At 43.8% G+C, this 26,441-nt stretch overlaps 1 protein-coding gene across 2 annotated transcripts in view; it reads left to right on the forward strand.

Moving 5' to 3' along the window:
• The window catches only part of plppr5b (phospholipid phosphatase related 5b), a 148,977-nt gene that overhangs the window by 77,452 nt on the left and 45,084 nt on the right, over positions 1-26,441 (forward strand). For both annotated transcript variants that reach the window (XR_003691498.1, XM_028569178.1), the window contains exon 5: positions 13,936-14,186. Coding sequence is in view for 1 of the 2 variants with exons in the window: in XM_028569178.1 (XP_028424979.1) it covers positions 13,936-14,186 (251 nt within the window). In the remaining variant the exon portion in view is untranslated. The remainder of the gene's footprint in view (positions 1-13,935; positions 14,187-26,441) is intronic.

Raw genomic sequence — 26,441 nt, forward strand, 5'->3', positions numbered from 1 at the left:
GAGCTGTAGGACCTGTGTCCCATTCGTGTTAGTACGCTTGTCATAGTTGTTTCTGGGGGGATATGTGGGGTTTATTTGGCTGTTGTTCCCCAGTATGTGCAGGTTTCCATGGCTGTCTACAGTGTCTAATGTCTGCTGTTCTGGCATTCAGATCACCACAGATTAAAATATTACCTTGGCTCTGAAATTGGTCTATCTCTCCTTCGAGTATGGAAAAACTCTCCTCATTGAAATAGGGTGACTCGTAGAGGGGCATGTATGTGGGGCAGAGGAATATATCTTTTTCAGCTGAGATTATTTGTTTTTTAATTTTTATCCAGATATAAAATTCGCCTCTCTTGATTAATTCCATTGAATCGTTATATTCAGATTTATACCAAATTATCATTCCTCCTGATTCTCTCCTCTGGGTGACTCCTTTTAATTTGGTGGACGGGACAATCATTTCTCTGTAACCTATTGGACAACCACTGGAAGAACCTTTACGCGATGTTTCCTGGAGGACAACCATGTCAGTAGTATTGACCTCTTTCAGGAACCTTGCATTTTTACTTTTTAATCCAAAAGTTGAGGACCGGAGGCCCTGAACATTCCAACAAGAGATAGAATAAGACATCATACTATTAAAATACTTAAATGTTTCTCTCTTTCTCTCTCTCTCTCTTACGGCGTTTTTCCATTACATGGTACCTGCTCAACTCGCCTCGACTCTACTCGCCTCGTCTCGACGCGCTGTGCGTCCGTATTCCATTGCGGATTTTAGTACGGCCTCAGCGTGGCTGGTCGTCATAGCGGCACCGCAGTAAACTGCCGTGACCCGTTCTCTTAATACATCCATGCGTGACCTAACGCGACACACACACACACACACAACGTTGAAGGTGTGTTGTTGTTGCCACAGCCAGAAGACACATTTAGTTTCAAATGAAGCTGGAGGTGACAAAAAAAATAAAACACAGCTGGCTTAACTATTTAAAAATGGCGGGTTTGTTCAGGACACCCCAATCTGTTGCTTTCACGTCACCTTTTGGTATCGCCTCGGCTCGCTTGGAACCTCGATGGAGGTGGTACTAAAATAAGTACCTGTTGGCAGGTACCAGGGACTTTTTTTCGTAATGGGAAAAAAAAGGGCGAGTAGAGTGGAGGCTAGTCGAGCAGGTACCATGCAATGGAAAAGCGCCATTACTGTCTCTCCCTCTCTGTCTCTCTCTCAGAAGGATGATGAGGTCTTCTCTCTCCACCACTGGGCTGGGTGTGATGGGAACGCCATGGCAGCTTTTGTCAGATGTTTGTTCGTTCAAATTCAGAGTTGGTTACAGTACTAACTGTGTTTGTTGCACCGGTTGGAGCAGGTTTCTTTTAGCAGTTTGCTTTCTTCAAAGGTTGGCCGGGTGCCAGTCTGAAGCACTTCTGTAGGGCTCGTGGATCAGCTGAGTTCCAGGCGAGCAAGAGAGACAACAGAAGATCTTTGAGGATCTCCTGTATCCAAAGTCTCTGTTAATGGGGCAGTGTCTGATACCAATGGGGCAAGACTTATAACCTCCCACCACTGAATCTCCCTACTGTCTTCTTTGTTACATTTTCTTTGTTACAATAGCAGCCTTTAGAGGTGAAATACAAACTATCACTGATGCCTCGTGTTGTTTATTTTCGACACGTGTTACTGCGCGCTGCACGGAGAGCACATGCTGTGCGGAGAAGGCTGACATCAGATGCGCGTTTAAAGCATCGACAGCAAAAAGGTTTGTTACATCAATATAAAGTTATTCATTTGTTGAATAGATGCTGCATTAGTAGAGAAAGAACAGCACAACAGTATGTTTGTTTGCTTTCGAGGCTGAGATGACGCTAAGCATTAGCAGTAGGCTAACTAACCTCAAGTGGTAAAACAATGACAAAAATGAACGCAAGTCCGACCCAAATCGTCCACGATCCGTCTAGTGGCTGCCGCTGGAGAATTGAGATGTGTAGAATCAACAGCGCATTCATTTTAAAATCCTCAGCGGAGGAGCATCAACAACTGCCCGAAAGCACGGTACTAGCGTCGAGATAGAGAGAGACTGGAGAGAGCGAGCGTTATATGGTGGAGAGACATAGAGAGAGACTGGAGAGAGAGAGCATTATATGGTGGAGAGACATAGAGAGAGACTGGAGAGAGAGAGCATTATATGGTGGAGAGACATACAGAGAGACTGAAGAGAGGGAGCGCCGGCGCTAGAACAAAGCCGCGAATCAGAGAAATAAAACACGTTTTCGCCGATCCATCTCTAGAAATGCAACTGTAGCGAGCATGTCACTATCACTAACGTTATCCACATTTATATTTACACGCAACAAATGATATATCCAGATTCAAAAAAGTCTAAAAGTCGGAAGTTAGAATGAATGCATTGTGCAAAGAGTGGTTGCTATGGAGACGATACACAGTGTTGAGTTCCGTTGCTCTGATTGGTTGTAGGTCTATCCAATGAATGCAAGCGTCACTGTTTTGAGATTTGGCATAGATTTGGGCCTTTTTTGAAGAAATGTAAATAGTTTGTCCTATATGAATTATAATGCTCATTATGTTTATTTTTGCACTGGATGACTCCAAATATGTAGGAGAACTGTTTTAGACAACACACATGCTTGTGTAGCATTGCTGTGGGTGTAATATCAATAAATATGACATTATTATTTTGATTATTGGCAAAAGCGTCTGGACTTTTTTTGAAAAAAATTCTGTATTTTGTCAACTGTTTTATCCAGTATCAATTCTAAATACTATCGGTCGATTAATCGGTTATCGGCAAATACGGCACAACCTAACTATCGGTATCGGTAAAATCCACTATCGGTCGACCTCTAGTTGAGATCATATATCGCAATCATCTCTCTCTCTCTCGCCACGCAGTTCAAAGTACTTATTGCAGCTACGGTAGCCTCCACGCTTCAAAAAGCTAAGGTGTACAAAAGGCCATGTCTTTCTCTATCACTCCGCCGTCGGTCAGCCGTGGTTGTTGGAGTGCGTGTCGGAGAGTGGGCGCGCACCACCCGACGGACAGGAGCGAGAAAGAAAAGGAGAATGCAGCCGTCCCGAGGATAATGAACTAGTTGGGTTTAGGTGTGTGCTTCTAAAGCAGCTCCAATGTTGACTCTTTTTTTCTGATGACGCCAGTCTCTCGCTCTTTTCAATATCCGTTTTCTTATTCTGGGCGAAGAAGAAGACTCCTGTTCCTTAAATTTTGGATTTTGAATACGTGTGGTCCTCCATGTTTCCTTCTTCAAACTTGCCGGGGGCCGGGAAGCGACGATACCCATTAGCAGCAGCTGTGAGTCGAAAACGCGAAAGGCGGAGCAGTATGACCTTTATGTCCCTTACCGGCTAATGTATTTCAAGATGGCGCATGGATATGGGGTTCATGCGCCACCCCAGTTCATGCACGCGCAAATGGAAAATTTCAAGCCAATAGGAATATACTTGGAATTGATGGTGGTGGTAAATATTCATGAAAAAGGACAAGTTTGTGAAGGTGCAACACAGATTTTGATAATGAACAACTAAACACGTTACACGTTACTGGACATTTTAAAATAGTGGTAAAATCTCGTCCCGTCGTTCTTGTGAACCCAATCTCGTGCATCGTCTCGTCACACTCTTACTCTTTACTTGTCTTTCACCATGAAGTCTGTGGGCCAGAGGGCACCACGTGGCACACTGGGAGTTGTAATTCCACTGTTTGGCAACTAACATGTTCAATTTGCTTCAAATCCCGGCACACATCCTGGGGGCCTGGGATCGGGCCCAAGTCTTTTTCAGCTTGGATTCATTCATTTGACAATATCTCACAGCCAAAGAAATACAATGATGAAAAATGCATACATATATTTACTGGAATGCATTTAGTGAGAAATGCACAGTGAAGATGACGCATGACATCCAAACAGATGGGGAGGCCCATGGGGAAAATGAACAGCTGTGTTTTGCAGACACACTGATGTTGTCAGACTGGAACATACTCCAGTCAACATCACTCAGCGTGTCCATAGGATAGTCTCTGATAGGGCAGTCCAACGCCTCGCCTCTCTCACCACAGATTCCCGAACCATACTTTCTTTGAGGAACACTGCGCCGTGGTCTGACTTTCTGAACGGTGGCAGAGTTAGCCTTGCACTCCTCCTTGAATGGCGAATAACAATATGTCCATAGTACTCTGGTGGGACATCATGTGTTGATAGGTTAACATCCCCAGTCACACCAAGGGAAAGGCTCCGATACCTACCACGGAACACCATACAGCTGCGTCAATGCTGCGCCAGCATCGGCCTGCGGTGGTAGGCACACGGTGGAGATGACGACCAAAGTGAAATGCTGAAGGCAGAATGGATGTCATGAGATGGCCTGATGCTCAAATCCAGGCGAGCGGGAGAGAGGGTTACTGTTCCATTGTGTTGGCATTTTTTTAGTTTCTCCTTCGGCCTTGAAAAGTTATTTAAATAAAACCATATGTGAATTTTAGTGGAGAAATGTGTCTTTGGGGAAACTGCAAACAACAGATGTCAGATAGACATCTGAAACGTGACAAGCCCCCCCCCCGAGTCACAGGCCAAAGACGTTGGGAACCACTGATTGAGTCTATAACAATGCATCACATCAAGGCCCAGTTTATTGACATGCTTTTATTTCATTGAAAAAGTCAAATATCTTTGACCGTGTCATCGCGTGCCTCATTTAGCTTTCTCACTTACAGTTTGGTCGACATTAAAGCCCCAAAAACATGAGCAAAAAAAAGGTCTTCAGCCATCAGAGAATTTAACAACTCAAGAAAACAATGATTACATTTTAGGCTACCACCCAGCCGACTCACAACAACCTGATTCACAGCCTGAATATCAAAACTTGCTGGTGTGTGTGGGACTTTCGGAGTCTCAAAATCAGCCAAATTCTGCTTTGAGTTTGAAAAACTTTTTTGGTTTGGCGCACAACAAGGCGGGCCAAAATTGTTTGTGAACCTAAATTGATATGCAGACCGGATCAAAATTGGCCGGACACATGTTCTAAAATATTGTTGAAGGTATGAAGTAGCATCAGCATTACTGAGAAGCTGTTACTCTTTCACCCAGAATCCTCTGCTGCGTCCTACAGCTGTCATGCAGAAGCTGAATTCTTTCAGCCCAGCTGCTCCCAGATCCTCTCTTTGGTGTTTCTCTTTGCCTCTCTTTGCTAATGTCAGACTGAGCCAGTGTTCACATGTGCGCGCTTGGACCGCGCGTATGTATTTTGTGTGTGTGTGTGTGTGTGTGTGTGTGTGTGTGTGTGTGTGTGTGTGTGTGTGTGTGTGTGTGTGTAGGCCAAAGTGTGTGTATTCATGCGCAGCATGTACTGCATGCTTGCACGTGCTTGTTGCCAGAATTTACATCTGCTGGAGAGCAGCGCAGGACATCATCAAGTGAGCTCCGTAGGCCCCTCCCCTTTCGCTCAGGCCTGCCATTGCTTTTGCATAATGAGTCACAGGGCCGTGCTGTTTGGGTAAGATTAATTTTAGAACACAGCCGAGGGTCGTGGCGCTCTCGCACACTCAACTTTCAGCAGTATGTTTTTACCTCCATGCGTTTTAAGGCTTTTGCTTGTTGAACTTTAGATTTCGAAAGTGCACGCACAGCCCCGTTTCAGTGACATTATGTAGATGTAGATGCGAGGCTAGCCCGCTGGGTTATTTTACACAGTTGTAAAGTGCAGCAGTACTGTTGATAAATACCTTTTTCTTTTCAGCACCAGTCCCTCTGTATACATCTTCACAACAGTCATTCCTTTTTCAGATAAGTATGGAAAGGAAAAGTGCAAATTAATACTCAGATTTTTGTCATTTGGGATTGAGAGAGTTTGATTATTGATCATAGAGTCATACACTATCTCCGACTTTGCAGAGAGTTATGGTAGAATAGACATCTTGCGTGACGTGGGTGTCAGGGAGCAACTGTACAGCTCTGCCTGAATGTGAAGTAACGCCAACAGAAAAAAACCCAGCAATTTTGTAAGTGGATTTTAAAGTGCATTTGTGGTGCAAGGCTCCTACAGGTTTACAGGCTGACCATGGAGTTCTGGGTCTTACGAGGATGCCAAAGAATGCTACAGCCATGCTGACTCTTGATTTATTTATATGTATAATTCACCAGAAGACCGTTTTGCAAAAAAACCTAAAGCCGTCTGACACACAGCAGCTAATTTCACCAAGAGCTGTGCTCCATAATCGGCGGGACCGCCCTGCCTTCCTGTCTCTCCACCTCTCAGCATTAACGTTTTATAATCTATAAATATGTCACACTCGTCTGTCAGTAAGAGCGTCTCCAGAGACTGCCGTGTTGCTGAATGCAGCACCGTGTGATTCCACTAAGCACAGAAACACTGTTGAAAACTGTTCCTCTGCTTGGGTCCGACCTCCCTCCCAAGGTTGCTCTGCACCATGAGCACTCTTTGAACATGTTTGAAAAAAACAATATCTCTCCAAATGGTAATCCTCAGCCTGCTCCTTTTGTTCTGCATCATTGCTCCTGCTGCAAGTTTGAGTTTGTGGCAGTTTTTCCCCCCCTTATGTGTTCACCCATATCTTGCTTCAGTTTATTCCAAACTAGTTTGCTTTGCCAGAACTGGCTAGTCTGGCTAGTCCACACAGCATTCCTGGATGGGAGAAAAACATGCTCTGGTTTATTGGCATTTCTTTAAACCAATCACAATCGTCTTGTGTGGCGCTAACTGCAAAATAGCCTCTGGAAGGAACTTGTTTTGGTGGAACATGTGTACGTTCCAAAGTAGTTTTAGTCGTGCAACAGAAAACTCCGATTGGACAGATAGTCTAGCTAGCTGTCTGGATTTACCCTGCAGAGATCTGAGGAGCAGTTAACCATAGTCCTCACAAATCCACCGGAGGTTAGAACGCCAACACAAAGGAAGAGGGAGGGGACGGACATCCGGCCGAAAATGAGGGACATCCGGGGGAATTTCCAGCGGCACGATATTTTCCGGCTCAACGAGGCCTAAAATGAAATTAAAGCTCTTGCTGCAAACATTGATTTTGCTTTAAACAGAACTCTGTCATCTATTCTGTCTTGGCCTTGAGCGCCACAGCTTTCATTTTTACACCAAAACCTGTTCCAGTGTTTGTAAGTGATGACTCATCAGCAGTTGGTAGGATGTACAGTATGTAGTAGTGTTGACTGAGTTAATCATTAGCTGATAGAGATGATTAGGCCTGTCCGCAGACGCTCTAAACTGAATGTTTCAGAGGTCCTGCAATGATATCATGTTGCACCTGCCTAAAACAGATAAAAAAAAAAAAAGAATGTTCCACTCCACCTTTTAGAGACTGATTAAGGGTTCTGGGGCTGGAGATAATCACACACTTAAGGCAGATTTATTTTAGTGGGGGGAGGAGGATCTGATATCTGATTTTGGGATCCTTAAAAAAAAAAAATTTTGGCTGGACCATTTCCCCTGTCAATTATAAGTTATTCATTTATTTTGGATGACCTTGTTTTTTTACATTCTTATATATCTCCACCGTGATTACGTTTTCATGTCGTGCTCTTCTGCTCTGTTTTGCTTTCTCCAGTATGTATTTGAGGGATTTGATATTGATTTGTTTGGCAGATAACGAGGTCTCCTGGTGTGGGTGGGGGTCCAGCTCTAAGCCCACTGGTCTCCTGGTGTGGGTGGGGGTCCAGCTCTAAGCCCACTGGTCTCCTGGTGTGGGTGGGGGTCCAGCTCTAAGCCCACTGGTCTCCTGGTGTGGGTGGGGGTCCAGCTCTAAGCCCACTGCATGATTCTCCTATATGTTGATCACTGGTGATTTGCAGCCGCGACAGCCATGCTGGTACTGTTTTCACTTTGTGTTTGTGTTTGTGTGTGTGTGTGTGTGTGTGTGTGTGTGTGTGTGAGTGTGTGAGTGCATGCACATGTGAGTGCGTGTGTGTGTCTGTGAGTGTGTGTGAGTATGCAAGTGCGTGCATGTGTGAGTGCATGTACGTGTGTGTCTGTGTGTGTGTGTGTGTGATTGAGTATGTGAGTGTGAGTTTGTGAGTGCGTGTGTGTGTTTCTGAGTGTGTGTGTGAGAGTTTGTGAGTGCGTGTGTGTGTGTGTGTCTGTGAGTGCGTGTTTGTGTGTGTGAGTGTGTGTGTGTGAGTATGCCAGTGCGTGCATTTGTGTGTGTGTGTGTGAGTATGCCAGTGCGTGCATAAGTCTGTGTGTGAGTGTGTGCATGTGTGTGTGTGTGTGTGTGTGTGTGTGTGTGAGAGTGTGTGTGTGTGTGTGTGTGAGTGTGTGCACGTGTTTCTGTCTGTGTGTGTGTGTGTGTGTGTGTGTGTGTGTGTGTGTGTAAGTGTGTGCGTGCGTGTGGAGACGAGACACCTACCACAGAGGACAAATTGAGTACTTTGCCTGGTGTTTAGATGTCTGTCTGTCTGTTTGGGGGTGGGGGGGGGGACGCTGTAAAAACAACTCTGGAGGGCTTTGTCTGTCAAAATGAGCGCTGAAAACGAGCGTTGAAAGGGTTAAAAGAAACTCTCTGATGCTCTGGGTCGGGACTTACGTTTAACTGACATGCAGCACAAGAACGGGACAGTTTAGGTGTCGGAAAAGATGGTGGCTGGGTTCCTGAAGTAGGAAGTTGCTAAGGGGCCGTTGCACCCATGTAGGGCTGGGAGATATGAAAAAAAAAAAATCAAACATCACGATATTCTTGACCAAATATCTCAATGTCAATTTTGCGACGATATTATAGGGTTGACTATTGGTGCTTTCACAAAATATTTTCTCTAGGAGATTTTAGATGAATAATCATCAGTAATGTGGATATATTGTTTTAACGTGTAAAGGCAAATAATAAAACAGCTAGAACAGTCTGGCACATTGAGAAAATCACTTTACTGTAATGAAGCCTTTATAACCAGGAAAAGACATACATTATGATATCCAAAATTTAATACGATATCAAGCCTCATATATCAATATATTATTGATATATTGCCCAACCCTACACCCATGCTTCACGCCCCCGTCCTTTGTGTTTTTTATAGTTCGTCCTACTGATGCTTGGTGTGTTGGGTAGCGTTTCTCTTGGCACTTTCCTTATTGTTGCCAGTGCAAAAGAACTGCGTACTTCATTTATATCAATACGGGAAGGCTAATTGCTGTAATGATGCCCACTGGCGAAGCTTATGAGCAGTCTAAATTGTAAAGGGAAACAAGGCTGTTCTCACCATGGTGCAGCTGCAAAAACACATTAAGTGGCGCTCTACAAAAGAGAGCAGTACATTAAAAGAGCCTACGTCCTTAGAGAGCTTTTAGATTGTGTGATTTCTATACACAGTTGAGCAAAACGTATTTGAGTAGATGAAATACTGATTAAAATGTGTGTGTGTAATCTCATAATACCTGCTGGTGGTCAGAAAAACAGAGTTATGTCATTTATTCACGTTTTATGAACCTCATGGGCTGTGTTGGAAATACACCGGGGCTTTCGGGGGGGGGGAAGCCCTATTTTCTGTGGGTGCGGGTGTACTTTACGCATGCACACGATGCATACAATGCACAATGCGTACAAGAATGCGCCTGGCTATGTTCGAAAAAAATATACTATAAATACATTTCAATTATTACAGAGAATATTGGGCCTCTTTCACCAATCGTTCTTAAACCCCACGTACGCAGTTTGCACGAAGATTCTGGAATTCCCCAATGTTTTCTTATTTGGGATGTGTTCTTAGGCATGAACAGAATCCACGCACACTCAAGAGCACTCTTACGCACGATTGGGTGCTGACATGTTTGCCCAAAATAAGTAGCTATACCGTTTCACTTCTGGTATTGTTCAGGTGTTCTGGTCATTTTCTGCCGGATGTCCGTCCCCTTCCTCTTCCTTTGTGTTGGCGTTCTAACCTCTGGTGGATCTGTGAGAACTATGGTTAACTGCTCCTCAGATCTCTGCAGGGTAAATCCAGACAGCTAGCTAGACTATCTGTCCAATCTGAGTTTTCTCTCGCACGACTAAAACAACAGTTGAACGTACACATGTTCCACCTGAGGCTATTGTTTTTTGCAACTGATTGCATGTGGGTACGTGTAAATGTTGCGTCTGCACCAAGAACAAGTCTGCAGAGCGCTGGGAAGGAGAGGAAAAAAAGAAATATTCAGACGGCGAGCTACGGGGCCTGACCGACCAGGTGCAGAGGCATTCCTCAAAACCTCTGGCAAGGAATTTAAACGTGACAGAGAGATATATTATCCAGTGTCTGTCAGTGCCGTTGGTGTTGGTGCTAATGGAGCGCATTTCTAACTCTCTGAAGACGCTAATCATTTCACTGTAACTGAGTGCGGCTGTTAGCGCTGATCTTTGTGAGTTGGACTGTTTTTTGCAATGAGGCTCATTTGCATTGAAAGGGGCCAATAGTGTGCCAAATGTCTGCATATTAAGTCATTTAGTGCAAATAGCACAGGAGGACCGAAGACGCGGTTTTGCTTGGCAGCACAGTTGGCTGTTTGGCGTTCATAATTACCCGTTTAAAAAATAATAATAATTGAGCAGGTTTAGGAGCCGCAAAAGCTGTACAATCTTTTGTGAGTTTGCTGTTGGAACAGCTGATAACAGCACAGAACAGAAGAGATATCTGGCGTCTTTTAAAACTGGATAGTGAAAAGTAGATCATAGCATTTACTTTCATGGTATTTGAGGACTGTATTTTCAAGTGGTTAAGTGGTTCCGCAGGATCTCAGATGTGTTGTCAAAAGTTGGTAAAACGATGAATGCTTTTCATACACTGAAGTGAATTGATGGCATTCAACCCTTCTGACTGAAAATAAACCAAAGTAGCTCATCTGATCATCTCGGCCCCCTCTCTCGTTTTACAACCGCAGATATTAACAGGCTTTAACAGGTTCTACTTGAATGCTCAAAGGGAGGAAAACATACTCAATTCAATCTTCAGATTAATATATTTCACTGAAATATCAACACACACTATTTGATTGTGTCTAGTTCCGTGACATTGACTCACATCTTCATACTCACCACTCAGCCATTGTGTGTGTGTGTGTGTGTGTGTGTGTGTGTGTGTGTGTGTGTGTGTGTGTGTGTGTGTGTGTGAGCACTCAGGGAGTCTGGGAGACTGTGATAACTTTGAAACTGACTGGGTTGTGCATCACACTGCAGCATTGTGGCGATGCTGGCACCACATCAAATAAGAGGTGCATTGCTTCAACCCTCCTTACCCTCCAACACACACACACACACACACACACACACACAGACAGACAGGTGGATCAGATACACTCAACAAGCATGTGTACTTACACGGCTCCAAAGTGTCCCTGCAGCAGATCATGGCATTGTTTGAAGCAGGAAAACTGAATTAGATTTATGCTCTAATAAGCAATTTTGGTCATCCCTCTGTGTTCCCAAAGCTGACAGGACGAGGGAGGGGAGTGGGGGTTTAGCTAGCGAGTGTAAGTGGTCTGTAAAAACACAGATTGCTCAAATGTCCACATTCGTGTTGCAGAAAGTAGGACAGCGCCGGGCGAGTGAGTCACACGACGCCTGACAGAACCCATTTGATGCTTGTTAAGAAACGGGCCTGTCAGCACGTGGAGCCTCACACCGCTCCTCCCGCATGGCGGATGAGGAACGAGAAAAGGGAACAGGCGACATCTCAAACACCAACTTGTGCGAAAGTGGACGAAAGGCGTGCCTTGCTCAACCGCGCTGACGCCTCGCCGCCCATTTTCATGAATGTCTTCCAGCTGAACGCGCTTCAAAGCCTCAGTTCTATTAGTCGGCAGCAGCACAAACACTTGACAGTTATTGTCAAGTTGTTGCCCCAGCAAATAATGCATCCTGGAGGCGTATGTGTTTGTGGTGTGGTGAACACCTCTCTCTGTGTGTGTGTGTGTGTGTGTGTGTGTGTGTGTGTGTGTGTGTGTGTGTGTGTGTGTGTGTGTGTGTGTGTGTGTGTGTGTGTGTGTGTGTGTGTGTGTGTGTGTGTGTGTGTGTGTGTGTGAGGGAGTTGTCTGACTAAGCGCCTGTTTGGTAATTTAGTGTGACAGAGGGCCGGGCTCTCGTAGGAGGAAAGCAATTATTTCTGTTAAAGCCCTTCAATCACTGAGACTTAAAGCCTGGCTGGTATGGTTAAGAACAGTATGATGGGATGGTGGAACCTGTGTGTGTGTGTGTGTGTGGGGGGTTCGAATCATTTACACTGAAAAATACAACTTTGTTTGAATGATTTACGTCCCGCCCTTGATGGTTTGACGATGCACTTTGCTGGTGTCCCAACACAATGTGTCTTTTTTTAGGGAGAGGACAGACAGCAGAGCTACAGACAGAGAAAACACAGCCTTTGTTACAGAATGGACCGTTTGAAATGCCACCCATCGTCATTGTGTGGGATAATAAAATAATTGCTGCTTCCCAATGAACCGCTCTCATGAAGGTGTTTGACGCCGCTGTCTAAGTCGAATGTGACTCACCGCGACACCACGGCAGGAAAACAATTCATGAGCTTCTTCTACTGTATCTGAGTTCGCTCAGTTAAACATGTTTCACCTGCTGTGAACAAACGGATCAATTAACCAAAACTGCCTTGGAGCAACTTGAGATTGTAATCAGTTAGCTAACCTTTCCCTCTACATGAAGATTTCAATAACGTAGGAGGATAGCAGTCAGCTGAAGGGTAAGGCGGAGACTGGCTGGTAATAGTGGAGGTGCACCCTGCGCTCATTCATCCAAAATACAGAACACTGACTTCGGAGCAGCTGTAACCTGTAGATAAGTAACAGTGTGCAGCATTAAGCCTTAATATAATTTAAATGGGTGAGTTAGATGTACAGTTGTCATGAAGGGTGAATTTAGCTATAGAGACCACATTTTTGTACCAGGCTGTGAACATGTTTATTTCTGCTGTGAAGTTTGGATTTTTTTTTGAATTGGTGCCTATGGGGATTGAGTGCAGTTTAGCCACTTCAATAACACATACATGACAAATCAATTTCAGCATCTTACTGGTCTATATGGTCAACATTTCATTTACGGGATTACTCTGGTGCCGCCGGTGGATTTCTGAGGACTATGGTTAACTGTTCCTCAGATCTCTGCAGGGTAAATCCAGACAGCTAGCTAGACTATCTGTCCAATCGAAGTTTTCTGTTGCACGACTTAAACTACTTTTGAACGTACACATGTTTCACCAAAACAAGTTCCTTCCTGAGGCTATTTTGCTGAGGCACTGTTGCCCAAGACGATTGGGATTGGTTTAAAAAAATGCCAATAAACCAGTTTTTCTCCCATCCCCGAATGCTGTGTGGACTAGCCAGACCTTCTTCCGCAGGCTAATATGATATTAGTTTGTGTGGAGGCTGATGGATCTCAGAGGTGAACTGAACTTTGACGGATAAACTTTTGCATGTTAAACTGGACGCCCTGCACTGCTACCACTATTATTTCTAGTCATAGTGCTATTATCTTTATTGTTACTATACCTGCCACTGTTCCTCAATCAACTGCTATAATTATTATGAATCCTATTTCTCTATATCTGTATCAGTGTCTCTGTGTCCAAACCGGCAGATGGCCCCCCACCAAGAGTCAGGGTCTGTCCAAGCGTTCTGTCTGTAAAAAGGAAGTTTTTCCTCCCCACTGTCACACCAAATGCTTGCTTTTGGGGGGAAATTGTTGGATCTTTTTAAATTATAGAGTGTGGTCTACTCTAACTGTAGTGTCCTGAGATAACTCCTGTTCTGATTTGACACTTTAAATAAAATTGAATTCAATTAATGCGGTTCATGATATCAGTAGCTGAGATGGCACAGCTCAGTCTTTTTAATCAGCTCCATCTTCACAAACATTGGCGCTAACGGCAGCTCCAGCGGTCTCCCGTGTCCCTCCTAAACATCATCTTTTTTCTTCCCAGGAGTCTACACCTTTGGCCTCTTCACCGTTGACATCTTTGTTAATGCAGGCCAGGTAGTGACCGGGAACCTGGCCCCCTACTTCCTGACGGTGTGTAAGCCCAACTACACAGCGCTGGGCTGCCAGCAGGCCCTGCGCTACATCAGCCACCAGGAGGCCTGCACGGGAAACCAGGACGACATCCTGCGCGCCCGCAAGACCTTCCCATCCAAGGAGGCCGCACTCAGTGTCTACGCTGCACTCTACCTGGCTGTGAGTTACTCCGCTCCGCCATTACGGCTCTCACTCTGTGTCAGATTCAAAATACACCTATTCATGGTTAATTACTAGGACTGGGTTTTAAAAATAGATTTTCCGATTCAAATCGATATTCATTTGAATGAGCCGATATCATAAAATCCTGAGATCGATCATTTAAGTCCAGTTCAGACCAAAGATTTTCGACTAGAAGAGTCGAAACTACTTGCAATACGTCGGTCTGCAGCGTTCTAAAACCTGCCAGTTCACACCAATGAGACGAGACGGTGTATCATCTCCATAGCAACAACTCTCTGTACTTCCGTTCTAACTTCCAGGCTTTTTTGTAGCTGGATATATCATTTGTTGCGTCTAAATATGAATGTTGATAACGTCAGTGATAGTGAGATGCTTGCTACAGTTACATTTGTAGTGATGCCTATAATTATTTAAATCTTTTTATGCCGCTCAGCCCACTCAAACGATACCGTGCTTTCGGGTGGTCGTTGAGCCTCTATCTAAAACTCTGCCATTTCGACCAGCTGTTTGTAACACTGAAATGTGATGGACTCCGAATCGAACTGAGCTTTAGGAGGCTGTAGTGGGCTCTGTTTTAGAGTGAAGGTATTGGTATCGCATGAAGCAAGACATCCTAAGGCATCCATTGGTACAAACCATTTCATACTAACTTGTTGGAAACACAAATAAAGCTCCAAAGTTAGGCTACATGTTGGCGAGGGAAAAACTGGCACTGCCATTTCCAGCATGTATGGCTTTAGGTATACCACCTCTGCACTAATGTGTTCTGTAGACTGTAGAGTCAGTTGCACTTTATTGTGTTGACGGCTGTAGTGTGTTTATGTTAAATAAAAGGATGTTTAGGGTCAATTCTTGATGTAAACTAATAATGCAGCAGGTTAGAGGGCCTCTTGTACAATTTACAGCATTCATTCTCTGAGAATCTCTTTCATACCCAAGCAAAATTGGTATTGTAACTGAAATATTAAATTTCTATGGAATCAAATCAGAAGTCAAATCAAATTGTGACCACGTAAATCAAATCTATTCTTGAAAACAGTGGCGATACCCATCCCTATAAACTACTGAGAGCGGGGAACACCGGTTGGAAACAAAGCCACAGGTTGGATAAACTCATGCAGAAGAGAAAACAAAGGAAGACAGTGAAATGATGACCCAAACTAAAAAAAGCCCCTTGATCTTTCATCTGTACTTGTGCTCACAGTTTTCTTGTGCTATAACATAATAGAGTATAAGTAATATTTCCCTTGCAAACGCTTTCAGTTTGACCTCTAAATAAAGCAGTTTAGATAACGTAGATGAACTTGTTTCTGACATGTCTGATCATCTGACTGCTTGTAAGCAGTTGGCCAATAACTTCGGAGAGTATAATGTTTAGGGCTGCCCCCTCTTAGTTGGTTAGTCGACTAATCAGTCCTTTGGTCTTAGTTGACCATTAGTCATTTTTATGTTTTTTTTCACGCTGAATGACTGAATTTCCAAGAAAGTTCTGAGCAGATCTCTGGTACACACACAAACTAAAGTGGTGCTTTTGCATGATTCTTTGTGGAGAAACTCAGTTTTAAAGATCTGTCAATTAAATCAACTAAACAATTAGTCGACAAAATCGCGAGTGTTAGTCGACTGAGAATTTCTTTAGTCGAGGACAGCCCTAATAATGTTATCATAAATGATATAACTTGTGGCTATAGAACTCAGACCTAAGAGCCAGGCTAGCTGATCCCCCTGCTTCCAGTCTTTATGCTAAGCTAAGCTAATTGCTTCCTGGCTCTTCGATAGCATCAACATCTCACTTTCAGAAAAATGACAATAGGCATATTTAGCAAAATGTTGAACATTACTTTAAATTGCCTTCAAAACAAAGGCATGGGCATTTTGGGTGAAGCTCTGCTAACAGAGAAGATTGCAGCCAAATCACAGTATTGAATGTGTTGGTTTATAGGTGCTGAATGTCGCTCAGGTAATGGCTCGAAAGATGAGTAAATTTATGTTGAAGTTATTCTATTTTCTAGTTATTGCACGGCTGCCAAGAAAGATTATACAGGAAGGCAGACCTAAGTAGCATTCAGCAATCTCTCTCCCAAATGTCCCTTTTCTGTGAGTTTGAGAATGTTAGTATACTTATGCAAATAATATTCAGCCCAAACTGCTTATGCACGCAGAATGCCGCAACATCATTTTAAAAGCAGCTGGTTCAGCTGTTGACCCACCGGCTTCAGATACAGTTCTCTAGTCAGAGGACGGGGGTCGAATTCCAGGACATCTCCCAGTTTCTGTTCAGTTTTCACGTTATTTTCAGTGAGAGATGCTATCACAATCTGCTCAGCTGTGAGTGGGAGTCGTCGGAGTTTCTGTGTGGTTGGCTGAATGTGTGTCATCATGAGTAGAAAACAAACCTCAACCTTGAGCTACAGTAGAAGGTTCTGTAAGTGCTTTCACACTCTGGAGCTGTGATCACCATAAGGAGTTAGATGTTGGAGGTCAAAATCAGTGATGAATGCTCAATGCATCTTTAAATAAGGTATGGCCAAATTGTTAACATGTTAAGATAGAGAAACATCCAAGCCTTTGCGCATGTATTTTGGATAGTTTCCTCAGTTGGCTAGCCATGCATGGAAGTGGGAGTCTATGAGAGGCAGATACTCAGGTTACTTCTCCATCAGCCACAGTAGAGATGCAGAATGTGCAAGCAGCAGGACAGAGTAGCCAGGATGTGGGACGGATCCGGACAATTGGGATTCAAAAGTATTTAAGAACGAATCTTAATCTGAAACCCAGAGAATGATAAATCTATGGATTTTGCTATACTACAGGCAAAACGGACTATATCTGTCATCCGGAAGGAAATTGGTGATTGGATCAAGAATATGGCGCAATGGGCGTCCGGACAGCTCAGTTGGTAGACCAGGCGCCCATATATATAGAGGTTTAGTCCTTGACGCAGTGGGCCCGGGTTTGACTCCGACCTGCAGCCCTTTGCTGCATGTCATTCCCCCTCTCTCTCCCTTTTCATGTATTCAGCTATCCTGTCAAAATAAAAGCCGAAAATACTCCGCAATAAAAAATCTTTTTAAAAAAATGAATATGGCGCAATATATGTCCATGAAGAGACTGACATATATATATATATTAAAAAACTAATTGGGGGTGCATGAGAAAATCTGGAAACAATTTGACCAGTTTATAAAAAAATGTTTAATTACAAATGAAAATAAGTGGTGAACCCTAGAAGGGGAAATGACTTGGTTTGTTTTTTTATTTGTGCATGTTGTGGCTGTCATATAATTTGCTATAATTATAATATAATTATTAAATACTCATAAAACTCTTCACTCATGCACAGCTGGGCACAGTATCATGTAAACAACAGTTTTAGTTTTTGCAAATAAAATCATTTATCATAATCTAGCTTAGGTTTTATAGATGAAGACATTTATATACATAGCAATTTGTGCAAGTTTTTATTTAAATGAAGGGATTTCACAAGCTGAAGCGTGTTGGACCAACAATATAGTTGTCCTGTATATAACATCCTGCTGTTTACTAACCATGTTCATTGTTCACCATGTTAGTTTAGCACGTTAGCATGCTAACATTTGATAATTAGCTCTCACTAAATACCTTTTTAAAAACCGTCTTCTCTGTCTAAGTTCAAGAGCTCCGAACTGTGAATGTGGCTACGTAGTGTGTAGTAAAGCTACCCAGGGTGCGATTTGTGAAAAAAAGCGGAGGGGTGATGTTTTTTGATCATGCACAACAAAACAAAACATGCAAGAATGAAATCCCTCTTTCAATACCAAGAATAAAGTGCCGCTCGGACTGCCATGCCCAAACACTTATTCAAAAACTTCAATATCCAATGGAAAGTAATCTCAAAATGAAATGACACAAGATGGTGTCAACGTAAAACACAGCGCTTTCAAACCGGAGAGCGAGGTTCACTCGTTCTTTCCTCAGGAGTATTTTAATACAAACCACCATCTTTTTATAAACTTAACGAGTCGTTTTGGTGCCTAAACTTAACTGTCATCGCAGCATGACGCTCACTTTTTCTGGCTAAACTCCACTACCACATCTACCGTCATCTGGCGGTGCCTGTAGCCGGCTCTCAGTCACCTATCGGCAGCTAAACAACTGCTGCTGGTAGCCGGTGTCCTGGAGCTCTGTAGAGGCTAAATACAACCAGCAACTGATGCTCCATACATCGCTTTACTTAGTTTAAAATACTTCTATTTTAGGTATATAATATATGGTCTATTGTACATATACAGTAAGACTTGAGTCCCCCCCCCTCCTGTGTCATCTGAGCACTGCGCTGTTCCACTGCAGGTCTTACTGTGCGTGACCTTGCATATACCGGTAATCTCTCCAATGTCTAATACCATTATCACATTTAACTCTCTGATTAGTTTCTCACTTGATTGTCTTATGTAAGGCCCGGTTATAGATCCCAGATACAGATACTGTCTCCCTGCACACATATCACATTTGAGCATGGCTGGAGGAATCTGCACTGCTGTCCCCTTACTGAAGCTAGAGGACTGAAAATCGTGTCTACAGAAGATACTTTAGTATGTCATGGGTCCATACCATTTGACTATTGACTACGCATTTACAAGTTTTTTTGATTGTTGTGGGCAAAAATCCTTGATTTGCGATGGAATATGCGGGACATTTATGCAATTATATGCGATGAAATTGTGGCAACTTGCAAAAATTGCGGTTTTGATGAAAAAGAGAAAAAAAGTGATTTCCCCAGCACCCTGCTTTTTGACGATGTTCACGTCACTTCATAACGTTCCCATGGCAACAGGGGAAAATGGCTTCTCTTGTGTGAAGTAAACGCAACATTTTTCAACTTTCTGCTAAGATATATGTGACTTTTTTCCATGGAAATGCGGGGATTATGAAAGCATGCAAGCCCTGCATATTTTGCGCGGAAATCTGCAATTTATGCGGTGAAAGTGCGGCGTATTTGTAAAAATTCGGCCCCCGCAGAAATATGCGGACTTTGGCTGATTATGCATTGAATTATGCGATCGCTTAATCGCGTTTTTCTGGAGGGACTGGCAAATACCCTATTCCAAGCCTTTGGATTCATAACTTTTGAAAAACACTCACAATGATTCAGAAATACAAGAAACTTAGCTACCTTCTCCCTCTTCCTGGGAAATCAAAACAAGTTACAGTGACAAGTTTCACGGAAAATGGAGCTTTGAAAGAAGCTCCAAATAGGTCATTCTTCATCCTATGTTTTAGCCAAAAACTCACACAGAAGCCTGGCAGGCTCAGGCGTTCCGCCGAAATGATGCATTCCATTCGACATGTGAAGACTCACGCAAACAAGCATATATGCTGTAGGTGCAAACACACTCATGGCTATATCCAAGTATGTCCCCTTCCCTTCTTTTCAATCCTATTAGTGTAATCTGTTGTGAAATTGCTATTCTATATACAACTGAAACAAAAATGGAATGCTATATACAACAAAATAAATAAATATTGTATTGACAGAACATAAAGTCGCAAACAAAGTGAGGAGACAAGGAAATTGCAATGAATTATTAAAGACAAAAATAGCAGTTGGGGGAATTGAATTTAGAGGTAGTAAAATGTCTTGTGTGCCACTCTTATATAATCCGGTTGCTGTACAGGCTCGGAGAGCCGGCTGAGTCACATTGTGAGGGAACACAGCCTCTCAGCAGTGTTTTGAATGGTTTAACTTTACTATACAGATTCAGCCCTAACCAGTTTATACTAGCTCCATTAGCTTTCTGTCTGTTGGAGCTGTGATGTTCAACTTATCAGTACGATGGTGCAGGTCATGAGTTAATAACTCAACCTTTCACCCTTATGTAATATAAAACCTATATTATACATAATGTTAATGTAACCCATGTTTAAAATATGACATAAATAAGAATAAATAGTTAAAAGCTGCATAAATAAGTTTGAAGGTGATTCATTTAATGTAAGTTAATCTGAGTTAATTAAAAACGTTAATACAACAATCATTTAATGTTTTAGATTAAAAGTATGCTGACAGAAAATTCATGTCGCTGCCCCTTTAAGGGACTAGTGACGCTAGACGCAGCACCTCACTGACGCTGCAGCAGAGACCTGAGAGAGCAGAGGAGAAATCGGAGAGAACGAGCATCGGTTAATGAGCAGGAAAAAAAAGAGTGAAAAAGTAGATTTTGCAGTTGAAAAACATAATTTACCTGGTCGGGAACTGACGGGGATTTTATGAAAACTAAGCCACACCGGTTTTGGTCAGGTTTTTTGCTTGGTTTGAAGCTCGGTCGGAGCGAGGATTGGTCTGCAGTGTGCGGGCATGCACATGCACAGACGAGATTCAAGATGGCGAGCCAGACCCAGAACTTCAACTCATCTTCTCCATCGCATCAGTGAGGAAATCTCCTGCGTATGGTGACTCGCTGCCAGAGTGGTAGGAGTATCAAGAATTGGTTTTGAACTGAACTGGAAACTGATTGAATAATTTTGGACTGAATCAAACTGAAACTCTTCATTGAACTGAATAATCAAACTCTCATTTGGACTTCAACTTGAATTTAAGGTGTCATGCTTTTGTTTACATATTGAGTTCATATGTTTGAATGTGATTTGATGATTGTGGTCCACTTTGATTTGATTGTGTAAATTGAAGGTATTTTCTTACCCGTAAAAGAAAGGAAAAAGAGTTAACTCAGGAAGTGAAATAGGAATCCTAAAGTAGGTGCAACCTAGGAAAAAAACTGGTCTAACTTAGATTAGCTTTATTAAAATAACTTAGGTGAACTAAAGAAAAAAGAGAGTGAAATACATTTTCATTTATACAATATTAAGAACCTGCAGGGTATTTTTGTTTTGTATACTGTATTTTGTGTGTTTTTTGCATTAAGTAAATTGCCGGCCTTTTGTATTTAAAGCAACGGTCTCTGGTGTAATTATTATTTTGCTTCCCACTCCTTAGAACCTAGAACTGGTCCAGTGGCGCAGTTAGTGGTGTGATACCGGTGCTACAAACATGGCGAGCCAGCCAGGAGTGGATTAAAGCATTTAAAACTAGAAACCAGAGACCGTATAGTATTTTTATCAGTGATTCATTATGGATGTTATTCAAACGAGTAATGTGAAAATCCCTAACTCAGTCATAGTTAGTGGTATAGCCGGTACAGAAACTGATGAAGAACTATATGACTTCCTTAAACAATATGGTTCCATTCAAAGGGCAATCCCAGTAGATTTTGCTGAGCCAGCGTCAGGCAAACAGGTTGTAGTAGAGTATGTGTATGGTACAGCTATACAGTCTCTCTTGCCTTTATTGCCACACCGACTCAACAGTAAGACTCAGACTGATGTCACTTACCACATTAGAGCCTTAGCCAGTGTCTACACACCTGTAGCTAGCAAAACCGCTACACAGACTTACCTTTCAGAGTTGAAGGACATTGCGAAACAGACTGGCAAAGACTTTGCAGCTGTCCTCAGAGAAGAGCTCTCAGTCATCAGTGAGACTGTTGATCTAGATCAATCAGAAACCCAAGATGAATATATAGAACAGAACTCACCTGATACCCCAGAGCAACATGGCCCTGAAAATGCTGCACAGCTAAGCCCCCCTACCCAGTACGGCCTTGGAGCAGCATGTTCAACATCATTGGTCTTCACCACCGACACCATCTAAAGAAAAGACACAGCCTGCTCTGAAACTTTCTGACGTCAATCCACCTGACATACAAAAAGTAATAGTCGAGCACATAGTGAGAAATGAAGATTCTGCTCTGCAGGTGCACACTTCCTTGAGACTTAGACCCTTCTCTGGACGTTTCTCCCGTCCCAACAATGAAGTGGATTATGAGACATGGCGTTCCAATGTGGAACTTCTCCTTAAAGACGCAACACAGTCCGATCTTTACAAGTCACGAAAGCTTCTTGAAAGTCTGTTATCACCTGCTATCGATATTGTGAAGCACCTGACACCTGAATCTCCCCTTAATGTGTACTTAGAGATCTTGGACTCCGCTTTCGGCACTGTCGAGGATGGAGATGACCTTTTTGCAAAGTATCTTAACACAATGCAAGATAACGGTGAGAAACCCTCAGCTTATCTACAACGGCTGCAGGTGATGCTGAACACCACCCTCAGGAGGGGAGGTGTAACTGCAAGTGACCTTGACCGGCATCTTCTCCGACAGTTTGTCAGAGGCTGCTGGGACAACATCTTGATAGCTGAACTCCAGCTAGAACAAAAGAAACAGAACCCACCTACCTTTGCTGAACTTCTTCTGTTACTCCGCACAGCAGAAGATAAGCGTACTTCCAAAGCATCCCGCATGAAACAGCACTTCAATGTTTCAAAGCCAAGAGTGTCTTCTCATTATCAAGGTATTTATGTGCAGAGTGAAGAAGACTGCAACCCATCTCAGCCAGCTCTTGATCACAGGTCCGAAATCCAAGACCTAAAGAAACAAATAGCTGATTTACAGTCCCAGCTCACACGTATCACACAGAAAGACAGTAGAAAGGCTAAATCAGCTGCCAGACCAGTAGCTCCCCAAACAGCTAGCACATATCCCCCATCTATCACTCCAACATCTCAAAGGCTGCAGCCCCACAGCCGAGCTGTAAACAACAATACAAGCAATAGACCAAGGCCCTGGTATTGCTTTAGATGTGGAGAGGACGGACACATTAAGCCTCAGTGTGAAAGTGAGCCGAACCCATCTCTTGTAGCTGAGAAGAGGAAGCAGCTAAGAGAAAAGCAGTTGACATGGGACATTGAGAATGGTGCTTCAAAGCCTGATCCTTTAAACTAGACCCAGTTCCGGTTGTGGGACAAACGGGGACTGGAACACAGACAAAGTGTCCCAATAAGAAGCTGCACAGAGCCCGTGTGTACTCTCGCACACAAAAACAGACAGTCACCTTACCAAAAGGTCTGATTGGCGCCAGGTGCACAGCACAAGTGAGCATTAGTGACAAAGACTGCAGTTGCTTGTTGGATTCAGGCTCTCAAGTAACAACAATCCCCAACTCTTTCTATTTAGAGAACCTGTCTCACTTACCTATGAATTCCTTGAACGACCTGCTTGAAGTGGAAGGAGCCAACGGTCAAAGTGTCCCTTACCTTGGCTATGTCGAGGCCACCATCAGATTCCCAAAGAGTTTGCTTGGAGCGGACATTGAGGTGCCCACGTTGGTTTTGGTTGTACCTGACATGCGCTCCACTTTGTCATCAGCGCTTATAGGCACAAATACTTTGGATGTTCTTTATGAAAAGTATGCAGATATCGCACCTCAGAACTATGAGTCTCTTCCTTATGGCTACAAAGTTGTCTTAAAGACCCTTGAAATCAGGAAAAGACTGTCCGTTGATTCCAGTCTGGGAGAGGTGAGACTTCATAGTAGAGACTTTGAGACCATTGCAGCTGGACAGACCAAAGTCCTTGAAGGATCAGTGAGTTGCAGGACAACTGATGTTGGGAAATGGGTGATGGTAGAGTCACCAAAATCATCTTACTTGCCAGGTGGCATCCTGGTGACAGATAGCCTGGTAAGCCTACCACCAAAGCTACCACGCTGCATACCAGTCATGCTCAAGAATGAGTCACAACATGACATCACCCTATCTCCAAAGGCCGTGATAGCAGAGATACACGCTGTAAAGAGTGTTCAATCAGTTAAGACCCTGACTCAGACCCTCCCACAAAACCTGACCAAAAATTAAATCTCAACTTTGACTTCACTGATTCTCCTGTACCCAATGAGTGGAAAGAGAGGATAACTGAGAAATTGAGTTCCATGCCGGAGGTGTTTGCACTGCACGAACTTGATTTTGGTTGCACTGACAAAATAAAACACCACATAACCCTCAGTGACCAGACGCCATTCAAACATAGGCCAAGACCTATACACCCCAAGACATAGAGGCGGTGCGTAACCATCTCCAGCAACTCCTCGATGCAGAAGTCATCCGTGAATCGGAGTCGCCTTTCTCCTCGCCGATTGTAGTCGTCAGGAAAAAGAATGGCGATGTCAGACTCTGCATAGACTACAGAAAATTGAACACCCAAACAGTAAAAGATTCATATGCCTTACCTAATCTTGAGGAGTCCTTCTCTGCATTGACCGGTTCCAGGTGGTTCTCAGTGCTCGATCTCAAATCAGGCTTCTATCAAATAGAGATGGAGGAAGCAGACAAACACAAAACCGCATTCGTCTGCCCACTAGGATTCTTTGAGTTCAACAGGATGCCTCAGGGGATAACTAACGCCCCTAGCACGTTCCAGAGGCTTATGGAGCGCTGTATGGGAGAGTTGAACTTGAAGCAAGCCCTAGTTTTCCTTGATGACCTCATCGTCTTCTCCTCGACACTGGAGGAACACGAGGAAAGGTTGATGCGCGTGCTCAACCAATTGAAAGAGTTTGGCTTGAAACTGTCGCCAGGGAAGTGCAAGTTCTTCCAAACCTCTGTAAAGTACCTCGGCCACATTGTGTCTAAAAAGGGCATCGAAACTGATCCAGACAAAGTAGCAGCATTAAAAACCTGGCCAAAACCAAACAACCTGAAAGAGCTAAGAACCTTCCTGGGTTTCTGTGGTTATTACCGCCGGTTCGTAAAAGACTACTCAAAGATTGTGAAGCCACTCAACGAGCTCACTGCTGGCTATCCGCCGCTGAGAAAGCACACTAAAACCACAGTGAACCCTGAGAAATACTACAACCCAAAAGACATCTTTGGTGACAGATGGACGCCTGCTTGCCAGGCAGCGTTTGACACCATAATCGAAAAACTGACAACTGCACCCATCCTCGGGTTTGCTGACCCCAAGCTCCCCACATTTTACATACAGATGCAAGCACCTCGGGCCTCGGTGCTGCCCTTTACCAGGAGCAACAGGAACAGCAGCGAGTTGTTGCTTATGCAAGTCGAGGTCTGTCGAAAAGTGAGTCTAGGTATCCTGCACACAAACTGGAATTCCTTGCCCTTAAGTGGGCAGTAACAGAGAAATTCCAGGACTACCTGTACGGGAACACGTTCCTTGCTGTCACCGATAGCAATCCATTAACATACATTCTTACCTCTGCTAAGCTCGACGCCACGAGCTACAGATGGTTAGCCGCTCTGTCGACATTTGATTTCCAGCTACAATACAGAGCCGGTAAGCAAAATCAGGACGCGGATGGGCTGTCCAGGCGTCCTCACGGCAGATTACCTGAGGACACATCATCACAAAAAGAGTTGGAGAGGATACAGCAATTCACAAAAAGACACTTGTCAGAGACTGATTATGCAAACCTGGATGAAAACACCATCAAAGCCATCTGTGAGAAGCACTTGGTTCGCCAAGTGATCAACAATCACTCTGGGAAACATCACCCAGCACCACCTTGGTTGTGTCGCTTGCTCATCATCCAAAGGCTCTCCCAGAAAGCTTTGAAGAAGAGGATCAGCTTGTTGGCCTACCTGTCATCCCTTCATTAGCACCAGCTGAATTAAGAGACAAGCAAAATGCTGATCCCTGCATCCGTGAAGTACTCAGGCAAGTGGAGTCGGGAGAGAAACCCCCACCATCCTTGAGGAAGGAACTTCCTGAGCTTGGTCTCTTACTAAGGGAGTGGAACAAACTTGAGGTCTTAAATGGCGTGTTGTATCGCAAGCGGCAAGAGGGTGCTCAGACTCACTACCAGCTTGTGCTCCCTGAATCCCTGAGATCCTTAGTCCTCAAGAGCCTCCATGACGACATGGGCCACATGGGCACAGAGCGCACCCTAGATCTCGTCCGGAGCGTTTCTATTGGCCCAAAATGTCAGCTGAGGTGGAAACTAAGGTCAAAACCTGCAACCGCTGCATCTGACGTAAGACTATGCCCGAGAAAGCCGCACCACTCGTCAACATCATCGCAACAAGACCACTCGAACTTGTGTGTATGGATTTTCTCAGTGTGGAGCCGGACTCCAGTAACACCAAAGACATTCTGGTCATTACCGACCATTTTACTTAAATATGCAGTGGCCGTCCCACCCGAATCAGAAAGCCAGGACAGTGGCCAAGAGCCTGTGGGACCACTTTTTTCGTCCATTACGGCATCCCTGGAAAACTCCACAGTGACCAAGGTCCCGACTTTGAGTCCCGAACAATAAAAGAACTGTGTGAGCTCATTGGCACTCAAAAGATAAGAACCACCCCATACCATCCGAGAGGGAACCCTGTAGAACGGTTCAACA

Source organism: Perca flavescens, chromosome 22 (assembly GCF_004354835.1).
Source record: "Perca flavescens isolate YP-PL-M2 chromosome 22, PFLA_1.0, whole genome shotgun sequence".
Taxonomy (NCBI): Eukaryota; Metazoa; Chordata; class Actinopteri; order Perciformes; family Percidae; genus Perca; species Perca flavescens.